The sequence below is a fragment of the Solanum tuberosum genome, unplaced genomic scaffold (assembly GCF_000226075.1).
Source record: "Solanum tuberosum cultivar DM 1-3 516 R44 unplaced genomic scaffold, SolTub_3.0 scf00148, whole genome shotgun sequence".
In the NCBI taxonomy this organism is placed as follows: domain Eukaryota; kingdom Viridiplantae; phylum Streptophyta; class Magnoliopsida; order Solanales; family Solanaceae; genus Solanum; species Solanum tuberosum.
The window spans coordinates 153,067-176,896 of NW_006239071.1; the positions used below are offsets into that span (position 1 = coordinate 153,067).

At 34.7% G+C, this 23,830-nt stretch overlaps 4 protein-coding genes across 10 annotated transcripts in view; 1 reads left to right on the forward strand and 3 right to left on the reverse strand.

The window, feature by feature from the left end:
• The first annotated feature begins 1,880 nt into the window (after window positions 1-1,880).
• LOC102582983 (phosphatidylinositol/phosphatidylcholine transfer protein SFH2) lies at window positions 1,881-6,252 on the forward strand. Of its 5 annotated transcripts, none has more exons than XM_006352252.2 (11): window positions 1,881-2,108; window positions 2,203-2,231; window positions 2,364-2,447; window positions 2,543-2,596; window positions 3,265-3,342; window positions 3,453-3,506; window positions 3,907-3,966; window positions 4,057-4,152; window positions 4,787-4,888; window positions 5,016-5,075; window positions 5,566-6,252. In XM_006352252.2, the coding sequence occupies exons 1-11, from the start codon at window positions 2,054-2,056 to the stop codon at window positions 5,887-5,889; spliced, it is 996 nt and encodes a 331-aa protein (XP_006352314.1). In that variant the 5' UTR covers window positions 1,881-2,053; the 3' UTR covers window positions 5,890-6,252. The 5 variants fall into 5 exon arrangements, with proteins under 5 accessions (XP_006352314.1, XP_006352313.1, XP_015166375.1 ...); XM_006352251.2 differs by having other exon boundaries at window positions 1,882-2,108; window positions 4,995-5,075; XM_015310889.1 differs by having other exon boundaries at window positions 1,883-2,116; window positions 2,347-2,447; window positions 4,995-5,075.
• Window positions 6,253-6,279: 27 nt separating this feature from the next.
• On the reverse strand, window positions 6,280-8,085 carry LOC102583542 (WEB family protein At5g55860-like). The gene is made up of 2 exons (XM_006352253.2): window positions 7,644-8,085; window positions 6,280-7,557 (listed from the first exon to the last, which is right to left on the reverse strand). The coding sequence occupies exons 1-2, from the start codon at window positions 7,917-7,919 to the stop codon at window positions 6,478-6,480; spliced, it is 1,356 nt and encodes a 451-aa protein (XP_006352315.1). The 5' UTR covers window positions 7,920-8,085; the 3' UTR covers window positions 6,280-6,477.
• Window positions 8,086-9,469: 1,384 nt separating this feature from the next.
• Window positions 9,470-12,680, reverse strand: LOC102583870 (protein C2-DOMAIN ABA-RELATED 11). 2 transcript variants are annotated; one of them, XM_006352255.2, is made up of 4 exons: window positions 12,586-12,680; window positions 12,345-12,460; window positions 12,176-12,271; window positions 9,470-10,171 (listed from the first exon to the last, which is right to left on the reverse strand). In XM_006352255.2, the coding sequence occupies exons 2-4, from the start codon at window positions 12,453-12,455 to the stop codon at window positions 9,872-9,874; spliced, it is 507 nt and encodes a 168-aa protein (XP_006352317.1). In that variant the 5' UTR covers window positions 12,456-12,460; window positions 12,586-12,680; the 3' UTR covers window positions 9,470-9,871. The 2 variants fall into 2 exon arrangements, with proteins under 2 accessions (XP_006352317.1, XP_006352316.1); XM_006352254.2 differs by lacking the exon at window positions 12,586-12,680 and having other exon boundaries at window positions 12,345-12,560.
• Window positions 12,681-13,606: 926 nt separating this feature from the next.
• LOC102584418 (sister chromatid cohesion protein PDS5 homolog A-A) overlaps window positions 13,607-23,830 on the reverse strand; it is a 27,628-nt gene continuing 17,404 nt past the window's right edge. Inside the window, exons 23-33 of one of the 2 annotated variants that reach the window (XM_006352257.2) lie at window positions 22,841-22,918; window positions 22,177-22,758; window positions 21,989-22,093; window positions 18,324-18,403; window positions 17,861-17,912; window positions 17,646-17,732; window positions 17,496-17,533; window positions 16,851-16,913; window positions 16,614-16,768; window positions 14,271-14,668; window positions 13,607-14,185 (exon numbers count right to left, since the gene is read on the reverse strand). In XM_006352257.2, coding sequence (XP_006352319.1) covers window positions 14,141-14,185; window positions 14,271-14,668; window positions 16,614-16,768; window positions 16,851-16,913; window positions 17,496-17,533; window positions 17,646-17,732; window positions 17,861-17,912; window positions 18,324-18,403; window positions 21,989-22,093; window positions 22,177-22,758; window positions 22,841-22,918 — 1,683 coding nt within the window. In that variant the 3' untranslated portion in view covers window positions 13,607-14,140. Of the gene's footprint in view, window positions 14,186-14,270; window positions 14,678-16,613; window positions 16,769-16,850; window positions 16,914-17,495; window positions 17,534-17,645; window positions 17,733-17,860; window positions 17,913-18,323; window positions 18,404-21,988; window positions 22,094-22,176; window positions 22,759-22,840; window positions 22,919-23,830 lie in introns of both variants that reach the window. The other variant, XM_006352256.2, reaches the window with a different exon arrangement.

The window sequence follows — 23,830 nt, forward strand, 5'->3', positions numbered from 1 at the left end:
AAATGTCCATTATTGGACGAGAGGGAGTTGCTCAGATGGTAAGCACCCCTCACTTCCAATCCAAAGGTTACGAGTTCGAGTCACCAAGGGAGCAAAAGGGGTGGGAGCTCCTAGGGAGGGTAAAAAAAAAAGTCCATTATTGCATTTTTTTGAGTTTTACGATAATAGTTTACAAAATCTAGAAAATAAAGTATCAATCGAAGAACATTTTTTTGATTTATAATCGCAAATTTGTTGTTGTATTATATTGGAGGATTTTGATGAAGGTTTGAATATTTGAAGGTTTAAAGGTCTGAAGGTGTGAATATTTAATTATTGTATTAAAATTGTGTCAAAATAGTATTAATTATAAACAACAATTGTAATACATTTTGAATTCAAGAGCATGCATTATTATGAATTCGATATTTGTTACTCCAAAACATATAATACATTTCGAAAAATATAAACTAATTTAAATATTATTTAAATACTTGAAATTCAGGTAAAAAACTTTTGATGTAGGCATACTTATAATACATTCATAATAGAAACATCATATCACTCGTTTTTTTTAGTCATTCTAACCACAACAATTTATAGGACACATATTATACATATTTTATTCATGAATATACATTTATGATATACATTGCAAACATCACTTCCTTTTTAGTGAAGCCAACCATAATAATTTATAATATATTTGCAGTTAATTTTTAATACATACTAATATATTTTGACTGCAGACATCACTTTCTCTTGAAAAAGAAGATAAGAAATGATTCAAAAATTATATTTCGATTCTTATTTTAAGGTTGTAATTGAAGATTGATATTACAATCTAGAAAAATATAAAGCTCAATGACAAAAGAATGATGTGATACCTCACTTTTGCTAGGATTATTATTTATCTTTTTTGTCAGTTTTCGAACTTCTATTTTCTTTTGATTTATAAATTTTATAATGATAATAATAACAATATATATTCAAAAATCTTTTTCTCACCTTTATTACACTCTATTAAGTATTTTCCATCTTTCCTCATCACTACTACTTCATCCGACCACTTTTAATTGTCATAGTTTTTTTTAAAAAAAATTAAACTATAAGAACTTTGACTAACATTTTATAATGTAATTTTTCCTCATATTGATATGCAAAAAATAACAATTTATAGTAGTTTTCGTATAGTTTTTGAATATCTACATTTCTTGTTTAAAATATCGACTTAATGTAATCTAATTCAACTTTGAAAATTACTCAAAATGACTTTCAAAAAGCGCAACATAACAATTAAAAGTGGACGGAGGGAGTGTGCAATTTATTACTTTTTTAATTCTTTCTTTAAAAAAATCATATTTATCTCTCCTTTTTACTATCATGATTTATAATTATTGATGAAACTTTTCCTTAATTGGCTTTTTATCTATAAATTTTGTAAGAATAAAATAAAAATACATCTCAAATATTTTATTTATCTCTCGTCGTATCCTTATTACAATATATTATTTTTTATATATTTTATCATCGTTACTATAATTTATTATTTTTTCTTGAATTCATCTTTCTTTCTTCTATTTCTAAACTTTTCTTAAATTTTTTATATTCATTTCTCTTCTTTATTATCATAATTATTATTTACGAAATTTCTCTTTTTTTAATTTTTTTCTTTTGATCTGTAAAATTTGTACAACAAATATGTCTTTGACCAAGAGTTATAATTATTTTTTTTCTCGTTTTCTTTGACAGTTTAGAATTTTTCACCTATTTATATTTAAAATTCTGTGAAAATTAGAAAAAAGAAATAAAAAACAAAGATTATAAATTAGAGGAATTAAATAGAAAAAGTATAATACAAGTGGTGTATTTGGCATGTCAATAGAGACTAGAGTCACGTTGGTTGAGTATTGTATTCGTTGAAGTGTCGGTTGGGTGGGGGAAGTAAATAAAAGGGTGGAAGAGAGAAAAGTAAAAGCATACCTTCGTTGAATCTTGACCTTGGGATCCATTTACTTACTTTTATTCTTCGTCTTCTTCATTCATTCTGTTCTCTCTTCTCTGTTCTGTAGTCATGTGTGTGATTTCAGAAGAAGCCATCGCTCAGTTTGAAGCTTTAATGGAACAAGGTACACATGTATGTATGTTCATATATATGAACTTCATCATCATTTTAATTTGCTGTGCTATGCTAATTGCTAACCCCATTAATTTTCTGAGCAGTTGATGAAGCACTCAAAACTACTTTTCAGGTTCTCTCACTAATTTTCTTTCTCTTATTAATTCACTTCATCATATTTCTAATTTTGACTTGTATTTCATGAGTTGACCCAGTTTCTGTATTACTCACAAATTAATTTATGCCAGTGTCCACTACTTTGCAGAATATTCATCAAGGATGTACAAGGGACGCATATCTGCGGTTCCTAACAGCAAGAGAGGGAAATGTTGCAAATGCCCATAAAATGGTCAAACATCTATATTTAAGATTTTAACTTTTTAGCCAGCTGATAGATACTGTCTATTAAAAGATCTCCTCCTTTTTTTTTTCCAAATGTTTCAGTTGGTTGATTCTTTGACTTGGAGGGTCGAAAATGAGATAGATGATATTTTAGCGGTGAGTATTATGGAACCTTGTTATAGCAACAATCAGTTTTAGTGGTTTCTCTCTATATCAAGTGTAGTCTTTACTTTACGCGTAACACTCTGGCTATGATAAATGTTGTTTCGCAAGATTTTTTCCTCGCAATCCTGACAAGACTTCAGGTGTGGGTTTTATTATAATGGTATAGTATAGACCAGTAGAAATCTTTTCACGAGATTGCTGCCTGTTCCAAAAGGAAATCGTATGCACATGACACAGATACTTTTTCATTAGGACTGGTTGTATTTATACCATGTACATTCTTTTACTCAAGAATTAGTTGTATTTTATCAACAACATACCAATGTAATCCATAAGCGGGGTTTGGGGAGGATAGAGTGTAAGATAACCTTAACCCTACCTCGAGGAGGTTGAGAGGTAAGCTGACCTTAATCCTACCTCGAGGAGGTTGAGAGGTTGCTTCTGATAGACCCTCGGCTTAAGTAATTATTTGTATTTTATCCAACTGTAAGCTAACCTTAACCCTACAACCTTGAGTAGGTTGTTTCTGATAGACCCTCGGTTCACACAATTAATTGTATTTTATCCTAGTATATTCTTACTATAGTTGAAATTGAATGTATCTTGGCTACTTTGCAAATTACTATCTAATGTTGATTCGTTTGTAATTGTTATCTCAGAAACCTATCATTCCTACTGAGCTTTACAGAGCAATTCGTGATTCTCAACTAATAGGAATGCCAGGTTACACCAAAGAGGTACCCATTCATGAAATAATGTCGTGACACACATTATAGCTATCTTTTTCTATTGATGATCCTATGGACTTAATATAACTTTTTGAGAACTCCATTTCCCTCTTTTTCAGGGCCTTCCAATATTCGCTTTTGGTGCAGGACTCAGCACATATGATAAAGCATCTGTAAGGGTCGTTAAGATTCTTATCTTCTCTCAAGGCTATAATATTTCATGTGCATTTACTTATTCAAGAACTTGTTGTCAAGTAATGGATGTTTGATTTGTGGATAATAATGGAGGTCTACTGCTTGGATTAGTTTCAGAGGCAAAAAACAAGAATTCCATCCATATCAAGACTGATGCTATTTATTGTCAAGTCCAATTGCAACACTTTTTTGCAAACAGTTTGCATATATATAGATATTAAATTGCTAAACCTGTTTTCATTTTTCCTTATTTGCTTTATACCTAGGAGGGAGGTTTGAGTGTTTGAACTCTTCCGTTTTCCATGTTTTAATTATTGCTTTCATTATTTTGACTATTGTTCTGCTAATATAAATAGTAACTTGAGTTCTTTATATCAGGTCCATTATTATGTGCAATCACACATTCAGATTAATGAATATCGCGATCGTGTGGTTCTGGTAAAAAGGATTCATAAATCACTTTCCTTTGTGTATGTGTGTGCGCGCTTTAATCTCTTACATTTTACTAAGTTGATACATGTGTCACAGCCTGCTGCAAGTAAGAAGAATGGGAAACATATCAGCAAATCTCTGAAGGTTTTAGATATGACCGGCTTGAAACTTTCAGCTCTAAACCAAATAAAGGTATATTCCCTCAAAAGTTCTAATCTCGTTTAGTTATGTTCTTTCAAAATATGATGTAATGGACTATGGTCTAGCTCAATCCCATAAGCTAGCTAATGAGGGGAGGCTTACCCAAGATCATATTAGGAGACCACAACCCATTCCCTCATTCAGGTACGCTTAGGACCGAAAAACTAGAGTGTGGATGATATAGTATGAGAGCACAATATTGAGAAACACAACAACAGGGATCGACGAGTCTGGCTTTGATAGCATGTCAAGAAATGGTCTTTTGGCCTAATTCAATCCCACAAGTTAGCTAATGAGGGGAGGATTACCCCATACCGTACAAGGAGACCACAACCCATTTCATCAACCAATATGGGAGTTAACACAGTATTATTTGATTTGTTAAATTGGGGAAGATTTCGATGGTTGCTGATTGTTGATGTAGAATCCCTCACTTTTATGTAGGTTTTTTTCCTTTCAACTTTCGCCTAGCGCAAAGAACAAAGATATTTCTTTTGCAGAAGAATTTGTAATTGCAAGACTTCTGTCTATGTTTAACCATATAGACTGATGCATATCTTTATTTAAGTACCTTGGAACTGTTCTTGTAGATATAGACTAACTGAATGTTATTGCTATCATTCAGCTATTGACTATAATTTCCTCCATCGATGACCTTAATTACCCGGAGAAGGTAGTTGCATACTACATTGTGAACGCTCCCTATATCTTTTCAGCTTGTTGGAAGGTTTGTCTCTTATTTAAACAATACAATTCTCTTTCCTTTTCCTTTTTGTTACTGTTTTATCAATTATTTCAATTATCTAATTTGTTGTAACATATGAATTCATTAGGTAGTCAAACCTCTTCTGCAGGAGAGAACTCGAAAAAAGGTTCAAGTTTTATCAGGGTGTGGACAGGATGATCTATTGAAGGTAGCAGTTCTTTTACAATTGTTTTGTTGTCATTTTCTTTATCTTCTATGAGGATGTAGTAATAACTTTCTGATTATAAAAACGGGTGGAGAACTAAAAAAGAGGACTATAATTTGGGCTTCCATGTTACTAGAAAATGTTATGCCCATCCAAACACTGGTTTAGAGAAACAAGCGATGCTTGTAACTTGTAACTAGTAGGAATAATGCTGCCTCTGTCACCTGTCAAATAATTACCTCTATGGTAACTGCCTGATAGTCTGGCATAACCACTTGGATAAACAACTTCTGGTATCACTGATCTGTTGGGACTACAACAACAACAACAACAACATACCCAGTTAAATTCCACAAGTGGAGTCTGGGGAGTGGGGAGGGTAGAATGTATACAGACCTTACCACTACACTACCTTGTGAAGGAATAATATTGTGTTATTCGTTTACAGAGTTGTTGAGAGATCTAACCCTGTCTGGTCTGTTAACTTGTGTAGATCATGGACTATTCGTCACTGCCCCATTTTTGCCGGAGAGAAGGTTCTGGATCTTCCAGATACTCAGGCAGCTCAAATGAAAATTGTTATTCCTTGGATCATCCATTCCACCAGCAACTTTATGATTACATAAAGCAGCAGGCATTGCTTCGCCGACCTGTTCGGCCAGTTAAACAGGGCTCTGTCCATGTGGATTTTCCTGATGCTGTCACTGAGGGGACTGAGTTTGTTCAGACGTTGGCATCAGAATTTCAAAAGTTTGGAAAGCAAAATGGGCTTGCTCAATCACTAGATGACCTTAATATCAATGATCATCGAGCATAGATAATAAGAGGTTGGGTCATTATGCACTCTACCTGCTGACAATTCTGGATGCTCATGCAAGTATAGTATTAATATCTCGAGCAGTATAGCAGAGGTTTTCTCCTAATTAGAAGCCTCACTCAAATTTTATATGTTATAGTTGCACGAGGGGCATTTTCAATATACCAAGTATGTATCGGGGAAATGCGGTTGACATTTATTATTTTTATGTTAGATGTACATAGAGGCATATGTTGCTTGAGCTCTTACTAGTCATCACATGTATTAATAATACAAATTATCCATCACTGATGCTGACCCTTTTATGTATTGACACTATGATATAAATAATGTCCAGCACAATCCTGAAAGCTGGTTTGAGGATATGTGTTTTTTTGTTTTTTTGATAATATGCAGCAGTTTGTCTTTTGTGGGCATTATACTAATTATTGGAACAAAAAAGTGTTTTAAAGACATTTTATACATAGTGCAAACAAATTGGTGAAATTAACAGAAATGCAGGCAGCGTAAAACGGAAAAAGAAAGAACAAATTTCCCGTATGGGAGAGCAGGAAGTTTGATTTTTTTTTTTTAAATCTTCCTTTGCTCTTAGAAGATTCTCCAGCTTCGTTTTCTTGATGATTTTTTCCGCAATTGGCCCTCAACGGCCTTTTTGGCTGCCTCAGCCATCTCTGTCGTCTTCAAAGCTTCCTTGATTGCAACTTCCATGTCCTGCTTCTCTTCTAGACCTGCCTCCACCTTCATGAGAAGTTCCTTTTCATTGGCAGTGATGTCTTCTACTTGAGCCATGGCAGCGGCAACTTTTGTGTCAGCCTCATTTCTGATTTCTTCGACTTTTTTGCTGAAAGCTTTGTATTTCTCAACTGCTAATTTGATCTTTCCGTCCTCTGTTAGGTGAATCTGATCACTTGCGAGTGTCTCTGCAGCTTTCGCCTCTTCAGCCTCTCTTAGTGCAAGTTTCAGTCTTTCCTCTGCTTCATTGGCTGCAACTTGAGCTGTGACAGCTTCTTGTCTGATTGATTCCACCCTCTTCTTCATCTCCTCTGCCTCCTTTAGAAACTGAACAGCTTCACAAGTAAACTGTTGGATTGCATCTCCCTTTGGCTTGCTGTTATCAAGACTTACTCGCAAGTTCTCAGCAAGGGCTTCTGCCTCATCTGCCTTAACTTTAAATTGAGAGTTATGGCCCTTCAAGGTATCTAATTCTGCTTGAAGGGAATCCACTAGGCTTCTTAACGACCTTTCTTCTGCGACAATATCTTGAAATGTGTTTTTAGTAAGATGAAGCTGTGAAGTTGTTTTGGTAAAAGAATCCAGATCTGAGGCACGGACATTGTGAAGTTGTTCTTGTAAGACTTGAATCCCCTTATTAGTTTCCTGTAGATGAGAGTGGAATATGGCTTCTTCCTTAGCTTTTCTAAGAGATTGCATGGAATCTGCAATAGTAACTTGTAGTTGTGTGGCTCGTGCATTCGCAGCTTGGGTTTCCTGAAGAGCTGCTTTCTTTGATTTGTATAATGTTTGGAGCTGGCTTGTGAGCTCCTGCAAAGTAGTCTTGGCATTTTGGAGTTCGCGGAGAGCATGGCCTTTTGTAGTCTCCGTGCTTCTTATCTGTTGTTTGAAGCTGTCAACTTCTCTCAGGGCCAAGTTAAGCTGACTCTCCTTCTCCTGCACCCTCTACAAATTACATACAGTATCTATATATATATATATATATATATATACAGTAATATTAATCAAGTCAAAATGAATACCTCTTCAGCAGTTTTTGATTTCTTAAATGTGCTGATAGGCTTATTAGTAGCCTTTTTTGGGGAGCAACCAGAAGTGCCAGTTTCGCCAAACAAAGTAACAGCAGCTTTGACAGATTGAAAAGGTGATCTGGTGTCAATCTCTCCCACCTCATGACGACTTGTAGGAGAGCCACCTATGCTTCGAGTTACTATTATTCGTGGAGAACCTGATGGACTACTCGTTGGAGAAGATGTGTATCTTGGAGAACCCCCATTTTGCCTACGGTTTCTCAACATTCTTCTGCCTGCCTGCCTGCTGAATCCTACATCACAATGCCATCTTATGTTACTTTCTAGTTTTACAATTCATTATCACCTACAATTACATTTTAAAATGCATTCTCTAATTAATTCATTATGATTTACACCAGCTCAATGTCTTTAAAAATGAGGCATACGCCTTAGGTCACAAAATCTGAGGCCTAATTTTTTTTTAGTAATAATAAAATTATTGCAAGCCTTTTTTAACAAATAAAATATTTTAATTTATTTGTCTTTTTTTTTTAGTTTGTTTCGAAACATTAAAGAATGTTTTTTTTATGAAACAATTTTTAAATTTAACTTCCACATAATATTTTTAAGACCACATGATCAATATATATATCTTTAGTTTAAGACCATTAACAATTTTTTTTAAATTAAAAATAAAGAAATTACTATGAATCTTTAGATACATAAAAAAAAAATAATTAAAATTTAGGCCTCCAATTTAATTTTTGGGCTTTAGGCCACTAATTAGCTTGGGCCACCACTGATTTACACCTATATATTGAAATACTCAATCACATGAAAATGTTGGAATAATTATAACCAATATACATATTGCCTATCTTTGAGATTATGAGAAAAAAAATTACTCCATATTTTTACAGGTAAAAATGAAGGTATCTCTAACTAGTACGTACCTGACAAATTAGCGAGTAGCTTGCCTTGTTCGAAGTCAGGATCCAACAGATAGCGCTTATAGCTAGTTAATTAATGTTTTATCATATGTATTTCAATGATATAGATCAATATGTCTTTGTGTTTGTTACTTAAGGTAAAAGTATATGTATGTTGTAAAAACTCAAAGCTGCATCTTCTTTTTCTCCCCAGAAAAAAATGATAAAGAATAAATAGGATATACAGGGGTAAGAAAAAGAAGAATCACAGAAGACACAGATGGTTAGGAGGAAGGAGCTATAGGTTCATATATCTAAAAGTTTTTTTTATTGCATTACGCAATGCAATGACAGAATATACCAGTTTTTTTTTTTTTTTTCCTCTTTGTGATGTTGTTCCTTTCCAAGAGGGGTTTTTGCTGAATAAGCGCAAAAACCATACAAATGGCTGTTGAGGGAGAAATGGCCACAAAAATGACAAATGTGAGGTACAATGGATATATTCTCTTTTTTTTGTAAGGTACATTAGAAACCCAAGTAGAAACAAAAAATGCCCTTAAATTACGCAATTCATGGATACAATTTCATATCAATCACAACATTATTATTTGCATCGTAAACAATACATGCATTACAATCACCCACAGGCCACAACTAATTTGTGAATGAGACGAGGCGATACATTTACCTAGTCTATACCTTGAATACCTTTCTATTTTAATTTGAGGTTACTAGCTCATACTTTGGAAATAAATTTATTATAGTTGACCTCAAGGTAACAATACTTTTCTCAGCTTTAATGCATCGATTTCTTAAAGATAGCAGTCTAAATGATGATGAGCTTCACCAAAAATACAGAATAGCAAACCCTATTGCGATAACTTGAATGGTATCACATAGCAATGGTATGTTAATCCATCAGCTCGCTGCTGTTGGCTATTGAAAAGAACTAGGAGAAGCAATATTCTAACAAGGATTTAGCTGGAGCACAAGTACACACCATTATGAATATATAATACATTTGAGATACAACCAGTGGCGGAGCCAAGGTTAGGAGTTTGGGGGTTCACATGTTAATGTACATATATTTATTTAATTTTCTAATACAAATATAGGGTCTACGAAAAAGCTAGTGGGTTCGTCCGAACCCATGAACCCCCACCTAGCTCCGCCTCTGGATACAACTAAGTGCTGGCTCTCCTACTGGATATATCGTACATGCTAAATCTTTGAGATCCTTCTCCACCTGCGACAAGAAAGTAAATCTACGGCCCAACCAATCCTAACTTCAACAGATCTATCTCCATCTTACTTAGAGGGAGCTGCAGAAGGAAGATTGATCAATTTGATCTTCAGTTCTATATCCCCAGAATCCACATCACAAAGCCTCAACCAGACATCTTGCACAACCTCACCATTCACCCAATTAATACTGCTATCCGCTGCTAGACAGTTATCACTCTCTGGGATAACCTTCCTCAGTGTTGTTCCTTCAGCGGTAACCCCAAGAATCTTTCTCAATCTAGCAGAAGCAACTAAAGGCTGAAGGCTGAGATGAGCATTTCCCATTTTGTCATCGGCCTTGAAGTGGTCTTTGTCAAACACTTGCTGTCACAATTGAAATTTCATAAGCTGAAACGAACTTACGATATAAATTTTTGAAATGGCTACTCAGGAATTGAAATGATCACATTTCAGGTAGTAAATATACAACACTGAAGACAAGGCGTTAGAAAAGCCTAGTGAAAATGCTTTTTTTTTTTCTTTTTGGCATAGAACAGTACTTCTCTTACATCTAAGTTTATCTTCAACATACATGTAAATATCATCACGGAAGCATAGAAATGAAAAACTGTGTGTGCACGCACATGCCCGCTCACTACAAAGAAGGATCAAAGAATAGTGGAGCAACTGAAGTTCAGTCATAGCAAGTTTCAAAGAATCCTCTAAATATATAGTGGATAACCGAAAGACCTGTTTGACCAACTTATCTGATCAAACATTAAAACAAAATTATGTTGAAGAATGAAAAAGTACTACATCGGTGGGTGGTTAATGAGATGGGTCATCTCCTTATTTAACTAAACCTATGATTTTTTTCCTTTGATAAGAGTGACAAGATCAGCTTAGAACTCTAACTCCCAATCTTTGGACAATAAGCTAAAAGGGACAGTCTGACATTTTCTTCTCCCCATATCCTGTAAAGCCCCCTCTCCTGCTGTTTGATTGTTTTCCTTTTTGTTTCGTCCGCTTAGTTTCATCATATTATCTGCACTATCACACCACTTGGAAGTGGAAAAATTACATAAAAAATGGGCAAGGTAATTTTTACCTATTCCAAAGTGATTTGCATTATCACTTATTTTTCACCATTCAGGAATTTGCCTTTATATTATCTTTCAAACAGTTCAATATGCTCATGGACTAACATGGAGGAACTCCCAAACCAACTGATGGTGACCACCTCTCAAAAAAAAAGACGGATAGCTCTGTTAGCTAGGCCACCTGCCTGACGAACTAGTGCCTTAAGCAGGAAGGCAAATGAAATTTACTAATGTCCTAAAAAGGTCCTTTGTTGCTTTTAATATTTGTGCATTCAAATGCATGATTAACTCCTATTAAACTACTTCAAAGCATTATATTTTCTTGATATCTCGATATTGTGGTGTAATTCTTGAGCACAGACAATCCCAAGACAAATTCCTATAAAGAATAATATATATGGCTGCTTAAATCAGATATACACTTTGATCAACATCCACAAATTCCATGCTATGTATTTTCTTCAAAATAGAGTTTTTGTCCACAGAGCTACTAGCATATAACACCTCAACAGCAAAATGAAAGCTTAAATATCACTTCTCTCAACATGAAAGCTATCATATGCCTTGATACTACACAAAAACGTACCTTCATTTGAAAGTAGAAGCTGCTAGGTCATGATATTAAACTCTCAAGAGGCAGTGTGTACATTGGAGAAAGACTACACAGCCGCCAACTTACTGTATTAAAATCTTGTCCAAATTGCAAAATATGGACCTTTGAGTAGTGCTGTTTCCATGTAAGACCTTTCTGTTAGTCTTCCCAACCACTCACTTCAATTTAGGTTTTCCTCTTTCGATTATTTCATTTCATGTTCCCTTTATTAGCTTCTTTCTCCATTTCTCTGGGGTTCTGCCAGTCAGGTGTATAAAGTTAAGCTTGTGGCCTCTCATGCATCAACAATTATCGGACCATCGTCCTTCGTCTTTTAGTTCATAATTAATAATTTATGGTTGTTTCCCCAAGTGAAACATATAGGATCCAATGGTACTTCTTCTTAAAAACTATTTTTCGGTTCTTAATGAATGCTATGTACCCATTCATGATATAACACTCAGCCATTTTTCCTTAAGTGGCCCTTCTCCATTTTTATCTCTGCTAGATTCCTATATTTCCGTTTATACTATTCTGTTACTCAGATATACAAACATCACAATTATGTACGTAGAATTCACTAACACCTTTATCCAACCTTAAAAGCTGTAACATTTACACATGATGGATAAGTCAATTTTCATTCTTTAAGAAATAATCCAAGATTAGTGAAGTAAATGAATTTGAGAGACTTACCAATTTGAGAACCTGAGCATGTTCTGAAATGGAAAAATGAAATTCTTCATTCCAAACAGGATTAAGGCAGCTATTTATGACCTTGGTTTTTGCAGTCTGGTACAACAAATATAGAGATTGTTCAAGCTAAAAATTGAATCTTTTTTGAAGAATTAGGTGTGTTTGTTACCTGATTACCCAGTTTGAGAATGACATAAGGATCACTACTCTTGAAGTCCCGAATGACCAAACGCCTGCCTTGTACAACCATCACTTTTACCTGTCCAAATTTGTCTCCCATATTGACTGAATTTGGCATATACATGAAAACAAATAAAAATACTAGTCCATTAAAGCAGAAAACGGGACAACAAAATGACCCAACTGAGAAGAAGAAGAACACACACATATATATAATATCAGAAACTCACAGCCAGCAAATGTTGACTCTGCTTCTCTTTCTCTTGACCCAGTAAGCAAGGGGAAGGAGAAATGGACTAAACTTTATTTGAGAGTTTGGCAAAATTTACTCAATTACTCTATATGAAAATGATATCTACAATCTAAAACTATTGGATTTGTTACAAACCATTGTTCTATTCACGCGCTTTCCTACTTATGTCATTTTTTTTCTAATTAATTAGTAATACTTTTGATATTCTTTTTTTAAAAATCAATATGTATTTTAAAATTATAAATGAGTTTCACTTTTGCTTTTAACTTTATTTTATACATCAGATTTTATTGATTTGGTAAGTAAAAAAAATGAGGGGTAATTACGTAGAGAATAGTTATCACTGAACTTGGACGAAGCATACATCAATGATCAATGTAAATACCTTTTTAAGCCATAGATACAATACTTTATGAATAAAATAACTACTATGGCCATAATAATAAATGATAGTAATAGTTATAATTCATTAAGAAAAAAACACAATTTCTATTGTCTTTCAAGTTGTATGGTTAGAATTCATGCTCATGTTTATATATAAGGTTTAGAAGCAACAACTTCAAATCATGAGTCAACATTTAGTGATAATGCTTATAAACGAACTTACTTCTATACTAGATGAACACTGCTTAGTTCTCATTCAGCTTTTCATGCCTATTAAGAATCAGGTGTTGTCTAGTTTTTGCATAAACATCACTTTTTGACAATTTTATAAAATCCACCAAAGAGATAATCGAAGCAAAAGTAAAATAATTTTTATGTGAAAAGAAGTGATTTTTGTGTAATGAACACAACCGAATGATCACCAACTATTTATCAAAAGACACATCAACTATCAAATATTCTCTTTTCCTACTTGAATGATGGTGATATTTCTTTCAAGTAGGAAAAGGGAAAACGACTCATAATTGATGCGTGTTTTAATAAATAGTTTCAAATAGAAAAAGTGAATATCTAATAGTTCAGGAAGAAAACACCTCATTCACAAATATTGAGAATTAGAAGCAAAAAAGAAGTGAAAAGCGTGCTAATGTTACTGATTCCATGCACCACAAATGCTTACAAATCTACAGGTTACAAGAATCCACGGATCTTATAAAGGAGGGAGGAACTACAACAGACGCACTTCTGTAACTACTCTAAACAACAAAATATACAAAATGAAGACACAAGACTACAACAATAACCGAGCTGCAACACAGGATCGGTTAGTTGGGTAAGTTAATGCCAACTTACTACACTAGAGCTGTACAATGCCTAAGAGAACTGCTATTGACTCATATCAGTTGCCTCTAGACCGCAGCTACACAAACTGTGGGAATGCACATTCTTGTCCTTGCTCCCTGCCTTTTAATAAACCTGTGCCCTACCATTTTCTATGTGGTAAACTGTACTTCATAAACTTATTAATGTCACTGTTAATGGTATCATCTTCTTAGGATGACGGTATTCGGCTTGATCCTACATGCTCTCCAGGATGCTGCATCTCTAAAAATCATTAGTCATGATCATATGATGGCCTTTCTGCTGGTTTACTTCCCTCCAACCGACTTCCCTGCTCGTTGTTTCCACGTGCTCTGCGTATGGCAATAACTTATTACTAAATTATCATTCATCAAGAAATATATGTCCCAATAAATAGTGCACAAGAATAGGCATTACAAGTAGCTCATTGTCGGATAATTCTTCATCAGATTTAGCAGCAGAGCTACTTTCAGAGTCGCCTTGATCAGTTGAATGACTGTCTGCATCATCTCTTACACTCCCATGAGAATCTGATCTTTCAGCAACATCATTCGACTTCTCTGTAGATCCATCTGCATGTGGTTTCTCATGTGAAGAAGAGATCTCCCTGTCTGATCCACGAGAATCCTGAGGGGTGCCAGGTTCATCCTCGTCTTTATTTTCCATGGGACATTCTTCTTCTTCAGACTCCTCCATACCACTCAACCTATCAGCATCAGCCCCTGGTTTCCCATCAGAGTATGATATGTCATCCTTGTCAGACAGTTCATGTTCAGACAAACTGAACCCATGCGTGCTTTCTTTCTGCTCACTTTCTGATTCACCTAGTAAAGCCAAATGTCAGATTAGAAAGCTAGGGGAGATCATGAATAGCATAACGGGGAGACTGTCAAAATTATTCTACCTTAAGAAACTAATGCCAACACCTAAGACATAATGGAAGTTTTCCTATTACTTGAGAGTATTCCAATTTTGATTTTGTAACAAGAGTTAAGATTACTGAAAATGGATCATTTAGCAAGAACACAACAGGGAAGGAATCCAGTGGAATGGGACAACAAAGTTTAGGAACATCAAGTAAATTAACACATGAGATCCTAGTGACAACCTTGTAGGAGCAGGAACAGATGCCAGTGTAGATTTAACGAGTGCGATGGTTTATCCTTGATCCATTCAAACTCGTAGATTACAAATTTACAACAATAAAGCTATTTCTGAGTATCATGAGAAACTAAAAGACAGTGATTAGAAGAAAATCTTTTTTCATACTCTAGATTGAAAATAAGAGAATAAGTTTTTTATTTCACTCCTACTGAATAATCGTGGCAAGAGAACAAATTGTTGCCTGATCTCTAAAAAATGTCTCCTTTTAGACCACATTTAATTTTTGTCCCTATTTATAAAATTGAGCAAATATAGCCTTCGGAAAATCTCTCCGGAGAAGGTTAGACTCGGGTCTATTATTTCCTCATATAAAACTTACCAACAAAACATTAGATTGTCATCTAACATTTTCAATAACTTGAAAAATTTTAACCAATCATCCAACGTTTTCTCAAAAGAAGGCTACAATTTACTAAACAGCTGTCCCAAAAGGGAAATAAGCGAAAAACTATGACTACATAGATACTTCTAAGTTGTAATTTTGTCCAATACAGATCTCTTCCATTTCCAAGATTCTTTTTTTTTTAAATGATGGGGTTTTTTGTTTGAAGAAAAATTGCAGCCCAATACCATTGGGCCATCTAGTTTACAAAATACCTACACAGTGTGTAGGTAGTTTGTACTTTATATTAAAACTACATAGCTATACATAAATATACATACCTATACACAATATATACAACCGAGACTCCGACAGTGTATGCAGTGCATATTTCAGCCATGTTGGGTAAACTAGATAGCCAAAGCCTACATCTACGCAAGTATCCCTTGTTTAAAGGCATTTCAAGGAGGCTTTGGATTCCTCAAACTTCCAGTCCCGAAGGTTGCTTCTGGAAGGGGAAGTGCCAAAAAGATGTTCCCCTCTTATAATATCCAAAGATGTTGGACAGTTGTCTCTTTTTGGCATGAACCTTCATAGATGTTTGATAAAGTGGATCTCAAATGTTGTCTCTACACCAGTCATGCCCCTCAAAACTAACCCTACTTCCATCCCCTATCTTGAAAGATGTATTGCCACTTAAAGTATCCCACTCGTTCAAAATGTTTATCCAAAGACCACAACGAAAAGAAATTTTCCACTTTCTACAGTCAATTTACAAGAGCTAAAAAAAAGGTAATAACTTTGGCTTAAAAATTAACTTAGAGAAGTACTCTAAATTTCAAGGAACTTCAAGATCCAAATGAGGTTATTGTTCTTTCTTTAAAGAAAGAGATGGCATTGCTGCATTTTAAATCATCAAATGCCCCACTCAACCCCCCAATCAACATTCCATCACTCTGATAGTTCCTCATTCTTTTTTACTTTTCACCTCAGGATATATCCAATTATCCCCTCCATCAGAAAATAACTTTGCAACCTGAACTCTTGCCTCCTTTCCCCACCCTCATCAGCCACCTGATAGACTCCACCCTCTTAAACGCCTAAGCATACCCTCCCCTCCATGTGCATAAATGACTTCCAGACTCTCTATCCTTTCATTTGTTGACCTTTGCATAACAGAATATACCAAGCAACAAATGATACAATTAACTAGAATGCCAACAAGAATAATAAATCAAGAAATCGAAAGAAAAAGAGAATCACAAGAACCTCACCTGAGCTTAAATTGTCTGCCTTGGACTTTGAGGTTGTCAACGGCTTGCCTAAAAGCAGGCTTCTTCTGCTCAAAGAAGATTTTGATGGACCTTTTTGTCCATACTTTAAGTTCTTCCTTGGAGTTCTCTTCCCTCGTACTGGCGATAATGGAGACCTGTCAGCAAAACAGCACGCATAAGGCAAATAAGAAATACACAAACAAATTATGTGCAATCAAGTTAAAGAATCAAGCTCACATCTTATCTGTCTCCTTCTTTTGCCTGGAGGCAGCAAGAGTCCTATTTTTCCTCTCTCCAGATCTGCAGTCATTAAATGAAGACGGGGAGGTTAAAGCTACTCATAATTCGTCTATAATGCTAATACACAAGGCGCCGGAAGACATAAAACAAAACTACAAGGGACATATAAATGAAGATATTTACTCATTCCCACAGCTTATTTGCATAATGCATAAAACCTTTTTTTTTGTTGAGAAAGGTAACATCATAATGCATGAAACTTAAAAGGAGCCACATTATGCTAAGTTAACAGTTCTTTTGTGAAAGGCGTTAAATAATCAAGATTAGAAAAGAATTAAGCTAGTCGTCAACACTTAATAATAGTCTGGAACAACAAAGGCAGAAATAATCATTATATACCAACCCATTACCCATCTACATCAATGGGGAGAAGAACTATGCAACCTGAGGTATGATATCCAGAGAATTCAACAAGAGAAGTACCATCAACACAATTCAAACGCTCAAGAATACAATTCCTCAATTTCAAGTACCATATAAAAACGAATCCCCAGAACTTATCAGAAGAAGAAAAGAAATTGCGATAATCACAAAAATAATTTAAAAAACCTCCGTAACTACTAAAGCAGATGAATCACTTACTCTTTCTTGTAGCCTGAACCCTTTTTGGAATTTGAACCCTGTAAATGGTGTTCAAATATACAATCAGAAAAGCCAAAATGCATGGGTTCAGCGCAAGAATAAAAATAAAAAGTTTGCAAGGATGACGTAACACTAAAAGGAAAAGCATACCTTCGCAGGTTTCTGCACACCACCAACAACCTCCCAACACTCCTTTTCCAATCGGAGGACTTCTACATCACCATCATCATATAGCACCTTTGATACAATTGACAATAAACCATAGCAAAGAATCAATAGAAGTTGACATATTAAAAAAAATTGCTGAAGTTCGTCAACTGTAGTAATAAAATAATAATAATTGATGTACTAGAAATGCAGCTTACAACGTGTTTGCTTTTATGAGTGTCAAAAGACTTGACAACACCTTCATAGAATCTGTCAAATACTTGGAGTTAGTGCTCTAACCTAATAATCTTGAAGACCACATTAACCAAAATACAGACCAGAGTCAAGAGTAAGGATTAAAGAAGAAAACGCAGACAACATCCCCATGACCAATGACCGCAATTGTAATGGAAGACGACCAACAGAAGTTGAGCAAAAGAATAAAGTGGATATGAGAAAGAAGCAACAATGATGAACATGATGTGTTAAGAGTACATATAAACATAACTACGTGTATTGTTCCAAGGCAATCAGCAAGCTTGATGAAAAATCAGTATAAAAGGAAGTTTAATCATGCAAGGAAAAACTAAAAAAGCAACGATCTCCAAGATAGCTGTGGCAGCACATAGCTTGAAAGAACTAGAAAGAACATTTACTCCTCTCGAGTTAAGAGCAGCTTACTTCTTATCCATGGGCCACCAAATTTTTATTCTGCAACCAATCAAGTCCACAGTGGGAGTTGTATCATCCTTTGACGTGCACTAGAGAAAACCATATAAAAGCATTAACAAATAATACAATCAGAAAATATGCAAATATTGATGACGTGCATCTTTGGATTAGAAAGAAGAAAAGGAGGTATAAAACAGCACAAAAGTTGCAAAACTATACCTAGCCCAACTTCCTTCATAAGTGTTAATGAAATTAAATAAAAAACAAAACAATTGGTTATATAGATAACCTAAACAATACACCATGATAATCCACACAGTAAGCCATTTGGTGAAGAGAATAACTAGACTAGAACAAATGTTAAAGGAATATTTATATGTAGTAGCAATGCAAGCATACAGAGTCAGCCTAAACATTCTGTGCTCTCCTCCTAAGGGCATTTTTACAACAGCAACTGAGAAAGTTAATTACTCAATAAGACATGGTAATCCTTCTACAATTACGTGCAACAAATGACTTTACAAGTAAGTCTTAAACATTCTGCTCACCTCCTGACAGCCTTTATACAACCACGTCTGAGAAAGTTAATTACTAGGCCCAAAATAGCATTAGATAAAAGGGGATATTTTAAAACAGAGATGAAGGTGCAACTCTTAGTCAGTAAACGATTGAAAAGAAAGAAAGACACTTGGCGAAATAACTCTTTTGGTTTTCTGATAGCAACCATGGTGACATACTTCCATTAAAGGTTGATGGGCTTCAATAGAAAATCAAGAATATGCTAATCATGGAAGAAGATCCCAAGAATGAGTTCAAGAATTGTGGTGAAGAGTGGACTAATAAGAACCTGTTTGCAGTAGCTTATTTTAAGTGTTTTTAAGCCAATATAGCTTTTCAGCACTTTTGGAGTGTTTGGGTAAATTAAACAAGTGCTTATAAGCACTTGCTAAAATGATAAAAATAAGCCAAAATCCATAAGTTAAGTGCTACGTTATTTCATAGTACAAGTTCAAGCCCAAGAGGAGGAAGATTAGCACCACATGGAGCCCCAAAGGAGCCAAATTTGCATGCCCAACACAGTGCTGATTTGCATACTTAGGGGTCATTTGGTACAAAGATTAATAACGCAGGGATTAGTAATGCAGGGATTAGTAACGCAGGGATTAGCAATGCAGGGTTTATTTTTATCAAGTGTTTGGTTCATTGTTTCCCACCTCATCTTGTGTTTGGATTAAAACTCTATAAAAAACTTCTTTCCAATTATACCCTTGAATTATTATGTAGTTGGGTCAAGGTAGATAATTGCCAAACAATATTATTTTTTTTTGGCCTTCGAACTAGCTATATGAGAAGAACAATTTTGTTTTGTTATTTTTTCACTTGAATTATTTGAGGATAAATAATTGTCATCTTAATAAATTGATCACTCACAAAATGTCATTTTTAAATTAAAAAAGATAAACCATCTACTTTTAAAATCGAAAAGACGGTCAACAATTGGTAAAGTTGAATAAACCATCTACATTTACACATAAAAATTGCAAGTTGTGGTTTTAATATGTATGTAATTTTTAAAGTTGTTCAAAATACAAATAATTAGAAAACCACACAAATATATATATATAATACATTTAATTAACGACACAAACGTCATATACAAATAAACAACTCCCTCTAAATAATTTGTAAGCTAATTTATTTAAATAAATTTACTAGTACAAATATAAATCATAAAATCAAGAAAATAAACAAAATAATTAAAATAATTTGAGGGATATTTTTGTCTTTACATACACTTATCCCATGGTATTATATCAATGTATTACTAATACCTCCAAATGGAACGAATTAGTAATACATCCTATAAGACCATGTAGGAGGTATAACTAATCCATGGATTAGTTATACATATCCAAAATTCCCACCAAACATAGTACTAAATAATACCTTACGTAATACATGAACTATTTCTTCTAATGCGGCCTACCAAACGACCCCTTAAAGTGCTGAAATTCTAGCCCAAAATAGGATTCCAATCCCTACTATTTGGGATAGGTTCCATCTATATAGAGGAGTGGATTTTGATATTTTTCATAAGAACATTATTATTAATTTTATTTGAGAGGTTTCTTTTCTTTTACACCTTTGTGTGTGGTGGCTTGAATTCACCTAGCAACCTTAGAAAAAACATTCTTTTGGAGGTAAGATTAATTCTTAACTTGATATGTTTGGTTTCTATTAAAGTACATTAAAGAAGGTAATCAGTCTTATACTAATTATTGTCTATAATTTCATTTTGATAAAGAATTATCGTCTCTAATTTCTTCAAAATAGGGGTCTAGATCACTTTTGATCTAAGTTCTTGAATTGACTCTATTAGTATCACAATGAATTTTAATCCGCTGATTTTTTTAATATAAAGATCAATTAGGGTTCTTGGCACTTACTTCCAAAAATTTTGGATTTTATTCTCGAATTTTCACATATCTTTAATCTTATATAGTTTTGCTTACACAATATTTTCTGGTTTTAGTCGAGTAATCTGGTTTTTTCCTCCTTTTTTTTTGGGGGGGGGGAGTTAATCACCATGCTGGAACTTTAGACTTTCTGCACTCTACAGGTTCTCCATAACCAATTTGTTAGTAGAATATGATTGTCCATTTCAATAAAAACTGATTGTTCAAAAACAAGAAAAAACCCAATTATTTTAGACAATAAATCATATTTTTAGCTTGATAATAATAACTTCAAGACTAGCCTTGATTATCCTTAGAGGAACCAAAGGGGACAGAACGAAAAAAGCACAGCTCACTTGGTGTTGTTTATGCTAAGTAAGTAATCTGCACTCTGAAACCCTCTTAAAAAAGGAACAGACTACATTTTATGCCACACCAATTGGTGGAACAATTCTCTCACCGCACGGCAGAAAAACTTAACATAGCCAGTGCTATAGACACTCCAAGTACCAATGTGCTAGAACGCAACCATGTAAAACTGGTCTAATACTCATTTTCCTTAAAACCTTAATATAAAGTGTTCTCATTTCTAGAATGGATAAATCCATAATCATAAATGAGTATCCATGACATAACTAAGATCCTCCTTATTAAGGCAATTTCTTCATCAACTATCTGATGGCAATATTACTTAGCTTTCTTGTATGACAAAGGGGCAAGCCACTACTCATCTTTGCAGTGAACCTCCTGTTTCCCAGGAGCTAACAGTAAAATTTGCAAACAGATTTAAAAAATGAAGTTCCCACACAGCATAGGGAAGACGCATTATCACAGTTATGTTGAGTTACAAGGGGATCAAAGGTACTGAAGAAATTCAGACCACATTCATCAAAGGAATGTAACAGAACTGCAAACAATGCTTTGTTAAAGGTCTAGCAGACCAATCAGATTGAGTTACAAATGATAGAATATATCCACTTGACAGGTAGTCCTAAAAGTTGGACCATAGAGTTTAGCAAAGAACCAGCACAGAACACAAAATGATACGTAAACTTGTTTATCATCCGAAAGTTAAATCTTATCTCTACCGTGTAAGTAAATATACACCCACAATATATTACTTTTCATTACAGAGGGACAGGTATCAGATTCACTCAGAAACATGTCTAAGAGTGGGTAGGGAAACAAAGCATCAACTATACAGATGGGAAAACTTACCTTGGCCAGTCCAGATACACTTTTCTTCTTCGATTTCTTATGAGATCCTGACTTGTTATTACCTTGCATATGTGTATTAACTGCTTCTGTGTTTCCTTTAATTTTCTGCAGGAGCAAACAGATAAGAACTCAAAGAGATGAAATTATATATCTAGCTTAAAATCAATTCTACTATTAAAAAATCTTACTTTCACTTCACGGCTGTCCATTCCAATTTCATGAGTGTCATCATGGTTCTTATCAGTAGCTTTACGCTTTTGTTTAGGTGGGAGACTTGTTTTCTTCCTGATAGATGATGTTAATAGGTCCGGCTCTTCAGGTTCAAAAACATTTTCCTCCGAGGACTTATCTTCTGACATGGATTGAAGATCCTCCTCCTTTTCAATAGAATCCTTGAGTTTCGAAGAAAGTTTATGGACCGAAGAAGAAGATGACCTTTGTCGCTTTGCACCTTTTGGTACAGAAATATCAGTTCCTGTTTTTCTTTTCTGACGTTTATTGCTGGCTTTAGTTTTGACTGCAGATTCATGGCCATTGCTTGCATCCAACTTATTATCATCAACAACATTATTTGAATCTATCTCCCTCACCACTTTCAAGATGTCAACATCATTTTCAGTTCTCACCTCAGCAGGTGAAGAGTCGTCCTTCACCTCTTTCCGCATCTTAGATCTAGCTTTAAGCCGTTCCATTATTTTTCCTAAAGGCACCTCATTTCCTTCAGTTTCACTGTCTTTCATGGCTTCGTCTTCAGTGATTTCTGACTTCAGCTGGTGAAAAGAAAGTGGAAGAACAATAATCAGTCAACAGGTTTTATCACTAGCAAAAAAAATAGTTAGTACCAAGGCTTACTGTTCCGTTAGTTTCAAACTTGATTGATTCAAAGTGAACCATGATGCCCTCATCTGCCAACCATGTCTTAACTTCAACCTGTCAAATCACAGAAGGTAAACATCACACATTTTATGTTGTGAGGAAGAAAAGTTCAGAGGCAAATATAGATGAAGCAAACACAAAGATAAAAGTATGGTATCATTTGAAAGTTGCTCATGCTGTAAATATTTTTGTGGAGTTCTTGAGCTCTCTGCAGAATTGGGAGGAACAGGGTTCATTTTTCCTGTACACATTAGCATCTTTCTTGGTGCCATCATTGAAAATTTACCTTCCTATCAAAAACTTTCATCTGCTGAAGAAAGATGCTGTTTTCTAAAAGAACAATTAAGTAGATGCTATCATCTTCAATGATATTTGGAGGAATGGATGTTTTAAAACACAAATAAAACTCATTGAAACTTGATAAACCTTCTTCAGAAGAGAAGACGCGTCATTCTGAAATGAAATTAGTAAGTATAATACAACAACATACCCAGTAGATTCCCCGCAAGAGGGCTTTCAGGAGGGTGAGATGTACATAGACCTTACCCCTACCCTTGTGAGGTAGAGAGGTTGTTTCCGATATACCCTCGAATCAAGAAAATCAACTCTTCAAATAATTGAAAGAGAAGAAAGAGTAAAACCTAGGATGAAGATATTGAAGAATGAAAAGTACAGACAGTACAAATATTAAGGATAGCCAAAGTGAAAGAAAAAACAGTAGTAATAAAATTGAAGCATAAGATAATGCTAGCATAATAGTAATAAAGCAGGTAAGGGAATATGCAAATGTTCAAGACTGGAACCCTGTTCTACCACAACACTTTACTTCCTACTAACCGTCTACCCTAATTCTGCCCTCCATGCTTTCCTACCTAGGGAGATTCATTCCCACCCCAGTCCACTTCGCATCCATCTTAGCCCTCCTCTCCTACTCCCAGTAACACAACCCCCCCCCCCCTACTTGGT